Below are 10,949 nucleotides of genomic sequence, written 5' to 3' on the forward strand. Positions count from 1 at the left end.
GTAAGGAACAAACTTGAGCCGAACAGGGAGACTGTTCAAGAGCCCTGCCTCAGTGGTTTGGAACCAGCGCTGAATAACTTGCAAAGAGTTCACCTCAGTAAACTTCGGTTTTGTTAGTGCTACCCTTCTGATTTTGACAGTGTTCCAAGACAAGATGTTGGTTAAACATTACTCAGTCTCATACAGCACGAGTTACTGAATAGCCATAATTGTAAGAAAATGAGTGCCCACCTTTATGCACAAGTCTGCATCAGTTCAAAAATAAATAAATTAAATAGAGTCTAAAAATCAAGCACTGTAAACTTGATTTTAAATCAACTTTCACAGCATAATCACTCAACATGTTGATTTGGGGTCAGCCATTGATTATGCTCAAACGTCATCTTAAAGAACAAATTGAAAAATCAATTTAAAATGGGAAAAAAAAAAAAAAAAAAAAAAAAAAAAAAGCACAAACCTTTAATACCAGTGATTTAAACACATTACATTCAACACTACATCTCGAATGGTGTCCCAGTTCAATACAACACACTCATAAAACACTGAAATAAAAAAGGATTCATCAGCACAGATGTTTGGCATTTTAAGGCATGCATACGCTCTCTGGTAAACGTCACAGCAGCAATGTCACAATTTACTTGATTTTTGTATCTGTCGTCTCCTTTTTTTAAAAAGGGGAAAAAAGTAAGAATTGCACAGAGAGACTTGATTAAACTCTGCAGATTTCAAATATGCACACACTCTTTCCCAATCCCATTATTCCAGCATGAACCCACAACCTGCTTGGAGTTGGTATGTAGCATTTAAGTCAGACACAGCCCGGGTGATGTCAAGGGAGCAAATGAGACAACATCTTTCAGAAAATGGCCTCCAGCCCAGAGCTCTCAGGAGCCACAGAGGCGGCCTTGTGTCCCACCATGACGCTTTTTTTTTTTTTAGGCTTAGACATTGACCCGCTTGAGCCGGACTGCAACAGTGCAACGTGCTGTGCAGAGAACATAAACATAATTTAGCCACCTGCGCCCGGACGAATCTCAACCAGCTTTCCTCCTCCCAGCTCAGCTTGGTTTTAAGAGTTTAAAATTACTCTAAATAAAAACGCAAAAAAAGGAGCTTACAGATCTCCTTTGTTCACCCGTGTGTACATAACATGCACACACAGACGATACACACATATCCAATTAAAGGTGTAGTGAAAATGATAGCTGCTCTTCTTATCATTACTTTAACATTTCCAAATTTGTTTGATGCCCCGGGGACCAATAGAAGGCAGACAGTGAGGATTAGGGCCTGATGGAGCTTGTCAACATTTCTTTTCGAAGACAAAACTTAAGCTCGTCGACTTACTCTTCTTTCTCTCTAATGAGGCCTGCAGAAGCAGACGGGATCAGAAGTAGTGATGACTGACGGTGTTACGGCTGAGGGGTAAAATGATTAAAAATCATTTCTCAAAGTTAGTTCTGCGTTATCTAGGACAAGAAGAGGGGAGAGCAGCGTCTGAGGCGCACTAGCACCCAAACGTCGCACAATACTTGGCCTATTTAGAGTCTCTCCCAGTTTCCACGAGTCTATTCACACTCAACCATTAATTTGCATTGGCTAAAGATTTGCTTATTTGTTCATGAAGCACTCTTCTCAGTTGCACTACCTTTTTTTTTTTTTTTTTTTTTTTTCCACCCAAGCCTTCGGTTTTTATTTGTGTCATACTTTTCCTTATTTGAGAAGCCTTCTTTCCCTTTCTGTAGAGGAAAATCCCAACACCTGTTGCATGCAGCCTTTTGACAAGAAGCAAAAGCAAAAGGTGAAGTTGAAGGAACAAGGAGGACGATGTTACAGGAAGTTGGCATTACCAATTCCCCTAGGAATCACCACAAATGGTCGAGCATTGCATTTTGTGTTCTGATTATTAGCTTCCATTAGGCAGTGCAAGAGCTCCCACTGTTCCTGCTAATGCCCTCGATACACAAGCTTTTCAAAACCTACAGAAATATGAGATTCAACTCCCCACACCATAATCCTTCCTGTGAAGCTCACTTATAAGTTAACAAGCTTTGGTTCCTTACCCTGAGACCCACCTGATCTCACAAGCCTGTCCAGCCTCTCCATGGAGGGGGAGGGCACCCTGGACCTGGGGCTGCCCGGTAGGGAGCACTCAGAACCGGCATCAAAAGAGTCCTCGTGGTTCAACATGAGCAGCTCTTTCACACATTTGTGGCAGACGCTGTGCTGGCAGGGCAGGATCAGCGGATGGGTGAAGAGCTCCTTGCAGATTGGGCAGATCAGCTCCCTCTCTATGTTCTTGATCGGGACCTGATGATGGAGAAGGGATATCTGAATAAACTAGATTTATTTTTTAACATTTAGAGGCGTTTTCAGACAGCGCAAGTGCTGTCAGGTACACAGAACAAGACAAAAATAACTTGGAAACAAAAAAGGTGAACAGAAAGACAGAAATAGCATCACAGCTCAGAAGGATACAGCTCTCTTTGATTCCCAGACAACTACTATAATGAAGATGCTGTCTGAAAATCTGAGCAGGTATGCTGTGTCACTGCAGGTGGAGAAATGCACTTTAAGGTGGGCACACTGGGGTGTAGGTCTGACGGACAGCTATACTGATTTCAATCACTCCCCTGACTATCACAATAATGGCCATCCGCAGTGTATTTAACATGTTAGCGATAGATTACATAAACCGGGATTAAGCCCTGCTAAATATAGAGAAACAGTGAAACGCATGAGCCCAGCAGCTCACGTTTCAGCACATTAAAGACGATTACGAGCGCCTCTGCAGCAGTCCTAAAGCGGCAGATTGGTGATTTCTTTCAGGTGGTGTGATGAGACATCCTGGCGTAATCAATCAATCCATCCTCCTGCTGGTGGTGGTGCTTGAACAGCAGTAATTTAGAGAAAACACTCACGTGTTAAATACCCAGAAGGATAAAGGGAAGTTTAAACAGAAAACAGTGACCAAGCCTGTTTGAAGCGAGTCACTACGCAAAGAAATAAGTGAAACAAACGCTGGAGTCAGCAATGAATGGAGACTGGTAACTTTTAACAATGCCCAGTCCCAGCAGCAGAGGCGAACAATGACGAGTCTCACACACACACACACTACTATGAAACTCACTTTTCTCCAACTTACCCCGTTTATGCTGCTACGCCGCATCTCTGCAGACATCCCGGGGGAGAAAACGCTGTGTGAGAGACTTAAAAACACTTAACCCGGCGTGTTGGCTCGAGCTAAAATACCCGAACTTCTCCGACGCGACGTGAAGATGCCGACAGCGACGGATGAGTGAATTTAAATAGAGCGACGCTGCTGAGAGAGTCTGCGCCGGCCGCCCGGAGTGAATCAGCAGCCGCTTCTCTGCTGCAGGAGAGCAGGCGGGGGGAGGGAGGAGGGGAGGAGAGCCGTGTGGGAGGGGGGAGTGCGGATGGGCGGATCGAGCCGAATATCGGCAGTATCGTTACTGGCGCGATAGAATCGATATTTTCATAAGAAAATGTTCAAATACACGAAACGTTGAAAGGTTGTTTTTTTTTTGTTGAATTAACTAATTCTTGTGAAAAGTTACTGAATTATGTTACTAGGTCATTGAAACACATGCAAACATAGGTGGAAATACAGTATATAAGGCAAAAACAAAGTTTGTACAATCCTAATAAGCTTGCAAGTCAATATTTGGTGTGACTCAATATTTCTTCAACAAGCTTGTAAATTCTTTGAGTGCTCTTCAGGAACAGTTCTCCGGGCTTCTTGAAGGACATTGAAAGCTTTTCTTTGGATGTTGGCTCCTTTCTGTTCTGTTGTTTGTCCAGATGATCCCAGTCAGTGTTCCCAGTGTGACTGTCAGTGTTCCATTGTGTGCTTTTCTATCCTGGTATGCTTTTACTGCTCTGGCAGTGTGTTTGGGATCATTGTCATGCTGGAAAATGAAGCCATTGCCAATGGAACGCTGTCCATTTGCATGATGGACTCCCTCTTGCCAACCGTTCTTTCACTGAGACCATTTCTGATGAAGCTTCTGTGAACATCCTAAGCCTCTCTCAAGTCCCGTGTCCGATATTTGCTGGATATGTTTTGTTTGTTTATTTCTTAGGGATATGATACTCAGGTGCTGTCAATCTGCTGTACATATGTTTTAATGCATACCATTTCCTTTTCTGTCCTCCAATTGTCCAGTTTCTTCAATTTTTTAAAGTGCACACTGCACACCATGCTGAGATATGCCAAGTTTTTGGCTAATAGCACCTCGGGAATTATTGGTGCAAAAATACTGCTTTATTTCTATCAAATTATATTATTTTTGGCACTTTCTATAGATTCAACTAAAGAAATGGGAACATATATGGGAAAGGCTGCCAGTAACAAAGTGCCTTAAGATGCAATTTAAAAGTGGTTCTGTTATGTGTTATGTGTAGACACAGCACTAATTCACCACTAATTCATCCCTTGAGTTAAGTTACCTTCTTATGTTTGAATTATTCATAGGTCAGTGTTAGGTAGCTTAACAAATGAAACATTCTTCTGAAAAAATGATTAGGTACAAGGACTGGACTGAACATGAGTGAAAGAAACGTCGGCTCCTTGGAAACAAAGAAAAAGAGAAAGAAAGAAGGGCGGGGGGCCTCAAGACTTTTGCACAAAGCTGTATATCAGGGTGACAGCCCAGGTTGACATTTTTGGGAGACAATGTTGAATGTTTGCAGTCATACTGAAGAAAAGTATGCTGTGTTTGCAGATGTTAGCAATGTGGTGTTTAATGTGTGAAGGCTTGTTGAGAACAGACCGGTAATTAAAGTGTCTTCATGTGCCGATCAGCACTTGAATTTGAAGTTCAAGGGAAAGCTCTCAAAAGCTTTACAAAAGTGCTTAAAATACAAAACAGCCTACCCTTTTCAGTATGTCCATCTTTACACCGGGTTACTACACTGACACCCAGAAGCAAAGGGGGCCTGTAAACTGAGACTGCCGTGCTCGTTACAACGTCAGGGTCCTTCCCATTACATTAGAGGATTTATGACTCTATAAATGCTTGCTGTAGTGATTATTGCGCAGGTCTGCAATTATTTTATTGAACACTAGGGTTGCCTGGCAAGTCACCCCAATAATGTTTCAGTTAGAGAACAAAAAGTGACCATAAAATAAGTTGGGTGCTTTGAGGAGGAGCTGTAATTCCTTCAAGAAGTAAAGTGGCCATGTTATTTGAATTGATTAACCGGCTTCTGCATGCACAGTCACTGGAGGCACAGAGGGCAACTTTAGGACTCTGTTTAGTCATTTGTTTGTTTGCTGGCAGACACTCGGGCCTTGCAGCGACACTGCCAGACAGCACTGTCTTGCTGCTGTGTCACATGATGAAGTTTCTGCCACTGTGGACTTTCACTGTGCTTCTGTTCCTCACAAAGTCCAAAGACTTGACAACATTAAATGTCCTGTATGATGTCATTATGTCATATGCTGTATGTCAACCTGTGACTGACTGACAGCCTGTCCTGAGTTTAACTTGGTCCTCTAGGATTTGATTCACCCTCCAACAGCCCTCTTTGATTGGATGGTGATCTATTAAAACTAAATTTAACAGTTTCACAGAGGTCGTAGAAATATTCTGACACATTACCCTCACTTACAGCATTTTTGCACTGCTGTTCACAGAAAGACGCTCAGCAAAGAATTTCTAGTTACTGTTTCATTAATAGATTTACTGGGCTCCTAATTTTATTTATTCTCTGGTATAACACTATCACTCACTGTGCACGACAGGTCTTACAACAGCTTAAAATATAACAGAAATCTGCAACTGCGGCTGGCATGTGTGAGTCAGTCGCCTCTAAGATCTTCTCCTGTTTCTGTCACACACGAAACACATGTACAGCTCTGTGCACGCATGAACGAATGCCAGAGATTGTGCTAGCAGGAGAGATACATTTCAGCACATTCTGTCAGTCTGGAGTGCATGAAATGGGTAAAGACACCCACCCAGCCCTCCCCTTTTAGTCGCAAACACACCTCAGTAACCCAGTCTCACCAAAACCACAGCTGCTGCCAAGTGGCCCACATAAGTCGGTGTTCTCCCTGCAGCAGTAACCAGTAACACACCCAGAAAAACCTCTAATTAAACTCATCATGTTCAATTTTTAGATAGATAGATAGATAGATAGATAGATAGATAGATAGATAGATAGATAGATAGATAGATAGATAGATAGATAGATAGATAGATAGATAGATAGATAGATAGATAGATAGATAGATAGGTGAGGTTAAATTAAGGGAATGAATCTCTACTTTTGAACTGCAATAATGTAAAGTGACAAATTTTCCAAGAACAGAATAAAATAAAATAGTTTGTGCTACAGGAATACAATAGGTGTGTGTCTTAATAACTCAGTCATGCACTCGTAGTGTATATAACGTAATATAATAGGATATTGTGTGACACCAACAAAGAACAGATTAGAATAGAAGTCTATGAGCATGCCTCTCCATCCTCCGACAGTCCTGCAGGCCGGCCCGGCGCTGCTGTTGCTGTCGGAGCATGCTGACAGGCAGATCGCCGCTGTCAGAAGGACCATAAATCATCCGAGCGGATGAGCCTCACCTCGCCCCTCTCGATCCGCTCCACGATGCTGGCGAACTCCGTCATATCCTCCGAGTCCGACATGGCTACAGATGATGGTGATGATGGTGGGAATGACGATGGATGCACAGTAAATAGAAGAAGAGAGCACCTCGATATTTAAAAATGCAGGAAAAAAATGACGCAAACAACTGCTGCGGCTTGTTAAAGAAACAGGATAAAAGCTTCACAGCTTCGCAGGGGAGGTGAGACAACACCAAGAGAGGAAGAGCCGCTCCTCAGACCATATCCACATCATCCATCCTCTCTCGTCCTCCCTCCCTCTTTCTCTCTCCGCACGGGTTTAGGTTTGTCCGTGGAGACTACAGTAGCCCACATATGCCGGCAGCAGTTTAATTTTAGTTAGCCTCATCTTGGAAGGAAAAACCCCGCCCTCCCTCCTTTGTAGCCTCCTGTGCCATCTCCCTCCTTATCCCCACATCATCCCTCGGCGGCGATGTCTCGCCTCACACAGCTCTTTGTACTCGCCTGATCTACCATTTATCACCCCCCGAGTGAATGACTTCCCTTAATCTGTCAATCACTACAAAATCATAATCATGTCAGCCTGAAGATTAAGGGTCGGGTAGGGGGGGGGGGGGTCTCAAATCAGTTAGTGCCGCTTATTCAAGTTTCTTTTACGCATGGCTGGCGGCGCACTCACGTGCGCACATGACGCTTTATGGGCCGACTTGTGGTCATTTAGCCTCACGTATGAGACTACAGGTAGCCTTTTTGTGCCACTATTTGGTTCATTTTGTTGTTTGGGAAGCTGAAAACCGCCCCTTGAATGTGACGAATCCAGACGTGTAGAGGTTTGGAGAAAAAGCCAGATTGTGAAGCCGGATTAAGTTCGTGTTTTTAATTTTTCTGGCAATTCCACTTGTTCCGCGTCGGCAGATGGCTGCACGGCTTCATGCAGATATATTCCACCCCATTGAGCATGTGGAAGGGGGACAAGCAGGCACACTGCCCTGACCGAACAACCGAAGCATAACAAACTTATTAAGTATGTTTCCAGTGGCTCCCAACCACGGATACGATCACAGTCAGCTGGCAGCAGTCGAAAAATCTCCTTAAAAAAACATTTAAAGATGCAGGTACATAACTTAACTTCTAATAGAATACTACAATAAAAAATACGAGCACCCCATCGTTGAATGATTTAGAGGTCACTAGGATCAACTTGTGGACTGAACAGACAGCAGTGAGAGGCTGCATTTAGCCAATGATGAGGACAGAAGGATAAATTGAGGGATTATCAAAGCTGAACTTCTGTCTGAGGGCAATGTGATTTCACCAGATTTCAGTGGAAAAATCTCACACCAAAACTAAATGTGGCCCTCATCATCCTGGCACAAGGAAAACCTGAGGGATGACCACACACCGTTAGTAAGAACTCATCGTGTAGGAGGCATTAATGTCTGGAACAGAGTTTATGGCCATCCATCACGTGCTGCTGCGATGCAGTGCTTTAGTTGTCATGTACATAAACCCGAGATGACACATAACTACCCCTTAAAATGCCACAGTGCTCTACACCTATTGCAAAATCAATATAAAGTACTGATTAACGTGTTTCACTAAGTAGGACTGACAGAGAATACATGTTTTATAAGCACACATTAGTTCACCTAAGGCCCTGTGATCGTTCCAGATGAGTCATTAATATCACATGAAAGGCAGAGTGGTAAACATGCTGCATTTCTTCACTTGTTTTAGTAGAAACAGCTCAGTTGGCGACTGAGTTTGCATTAAGCGATGTTTACCGACTCATATTAGGTCTTCTTTGCTGGCAGATATACATGTGGGAGCATGAGAGGTGTTGATGAACTCCACAGCTGCAACTTGCTGCCAAGGGAATATCTCCAGACATCACCAGTCTGGGTTAGGCTGTAATCACTTGGGTAAAAATACTTTCCTAACCTCATGTTTGTATTTCTATTGCTTTCTGTGGAGTGGGGGGCAAAATGTAAGATCCACTGCTGTTTAACATTTTATAATGTCCAAAGATTGGATATCAGTGCCACTGGGCTCCATTAGCCTGGCTCGTGTTATCCTATCAGTGCCAACAGTGAAGTCTGTGACTGTGCTGTGCAGCTCCCAGGTGGGACTCCATGTATGTTTGCACGTGTGATCTGTATCCAGAGGAACCCCCCACCTCCCCCACAGCTTTTAATGATGTTTCAGTTACTGACCTAATAAAGCAGAGGGGAAAAAATCATCTCCCAGCTTTACTCACTACACAAGCCATCCACACTGTAGAAACATGAAAGGCAACTGAGGCAAATTGAGGGAAAATACCGACCAGCTGTCATCTTTCGATGTAAAAATAAAACAACAACAGTTGAGTCACCGAGCCATATGCAGGACACAGTGAAAGGAAATAAAGCCTTTCATAAAGAAACTCAGCTGTTGCGGGCAGCATGAATCATGTAACACCCAAAGGAGCGAACACTTGCTTTGTCTCTTTTTGCTGTAAGGAAGTATTTAACATGAGATACTTCCATCCAGGAGGCATTAAGCAAGGGGAAATCCATCTTTGGCATGACAGCTGGGATGACAAGATTCACAATAGTGAGAATAAAGTGCCATGCCATGACCCGTCAGACCCAGGAGAAGCATTTTTCTCCCCACCACAGCAAAGATCAAAACTTTTATCCAAACTTGGTCCTGTTTTCATTCTGAGACTGATCCAAGACCTTTAAGGTGGACAGGTGAGAGTCCATACTCATGTTTTAGTGCAAAAAGGGGACAGGGACTGACTCTGAAAGGACTAGTTGAAGATCACATTTTTGATAGTTTTGTGTTTTAAGAAATTCGTGCTTTATTTCTTTCTGTGAGTATTTATTGCAGCTAATGATTAAAGAGATTTTTATTGTCGATTGTTTGTAATTGCTGTTGCAGTTGTGGATGCTTATTGTAAATATGGCCAAAGTTTCAAATAATGTCTCTGTATACCCAGGCTTTAGACTGCTCAAAGTGTTCACTTACAGCTTTTTGGGATCTTTATGAGGCCAAACAGGCTGACAGCTCTGGTGCTTCCACTCAGAATCAAGCAGAGCTTGATGGGAAAGACAGTTGCAGCGTGGATGTTTGAGCTGCTCCCATTTGAATCTCATTCATGTTTGGAATCTTGTCCTTTCAGTGATAAAGCCAAAGTATTTGTAGGCTTAGGTTTCCTTATGAAATGATTTCTTTTTTGAAGAAACTTGCCACATAGGAGGGTCTCAGTGGCAGGGAGGCAGGGATAGGATTTATTTCCTTATTACACCTTTGTGCAGATAAAGGCATTTCAAAAGCTACAGGCTACTTGCTATATGAAATTTCAATCTGTATTTTTCATTATAAGAGGAAAAGCCTTCTTTCCCAATAAAACAAACACATGGCATGTACAGTATGTTTTTTTCCCTTTTGGTGCACATCTGGAACATAATCATTTGCATTTTCGACCAATTTTGGTAACCCCCATGGCTTTTCACCTCCAGGAATGAGTCTGTTTTTAACAAGCAAAATCAATAATTTGTGCAGATGATGCACACTGGCCCCACGGGACAAAACTAAACTGTTTTTTTTTTCTGAATCTGAAGCTGTTGATACTGAAGGAAAAACTTCAAGAGGGGCCAGTAGATTTGTCCACCATCTCCCAGATTACAGAGTACCTGACAGACAGGCCACAGTTTGTCAGACTGGCTTATCATCGTCTGACATGGTGACGGGCTGTCTCCATTCCTGTTCCCTTTGTGCACCTCAGATTTTGAATACAACCCTATAGAAACACTCTGACGATTCTGCAGTGGTTGGATGTACTAATGATAAGCAAGAGGAGGAGTACAGAGCACTAGTGGATGATTTTGTGTGCATTCTGTGAGGAATCACCTGCTTGTGAATGCGAATAAGACCAAAGAGATGGTGACGACGAGCACAGCTACACGACCAGTGTTGGTCCTGGGACCGATTGTCTATTTGATGGAGGCTTACCCATGCAACCATGACGGCAACAGGCTGACCTGGAAGATGAGCAGGCTCTGTTTACTAATAAAGCTGCAAACCACAGCAAAACAGACATTATCAGTCTGCTGTAGCGAGCACAGTGTACGGAGCAGGAAGGCTGGCTCTGTGATTGGCTGAAGTAACAAACCTAACCACCTCTGCTGCACGCACTGGACAGCAGCAGAGAAACTTTCTCTAACAGGCTGATTCAGCCACATGGACAGATACAGGAAGTCTTTCATAGGTCATGTGACACATCTATCTGAAAATCATGTTTTCTCATGTTAATGGTTTATTCAAACCCTGCACCCAGGAACCAGACACGCAGCAAAA

At 43.1% G+C, this 10,949-nt stretch overlaps 1 protein-coding gene across 4 annotated transcripts in view; it reads right to left on the reverse strand.

Annotated features, from left to right (window-relative positions):
- trim36 (tripartite motif containing 36) overlaps positions 1-7,003 on the reverse strand; it is a 32,855-nt gene extending 25,852 nt beyond the window's left edge. Inside the window, exons 1-2 of one of the 4 annotated variants that reach the window (XM_026187546.1) lie at positions 6,606-7,003; positions 2,064-2,310 (exon numbers count right to left, since the gene is read on the reverse strand). In XM_026187546.1, the coding sequence (XP_026043331.1) occupies positions 2,064-2,310; positions 6,606-6,668 (310 nt within the window). In that variant the 5' untranslated portion in view covers positions 6,669-7,003. Of the gene's footprint in view, positions 1-2,063; positions 2,311-3,145; positions 3,387-6,605 lie in introns of those variants that run through there. The other 3 variants (XM_026187542.1, XM_026187543.1, XM_026187544.1) reach the window with 3 other exon arrangements.
- Between the last annotated feature and the right edge of the window lie 3,946 nt (positions 7,004-10,949).

The sequence above is a fragment of the Astatotilapia calliptera genome, chromosome 12, assembly GCF_900246225.1.
Source record: "Astatotilapia calliptera chromosome 12, fAstCal1.2, whole genome shotgun sequence".
Taxonomy (NCBI): Eukaryota; Metazoa; Chordata; class Actinopteri; order Cichliformes; family Cichlidae; genus Astatotilapia; species Astatotilapia calliptera.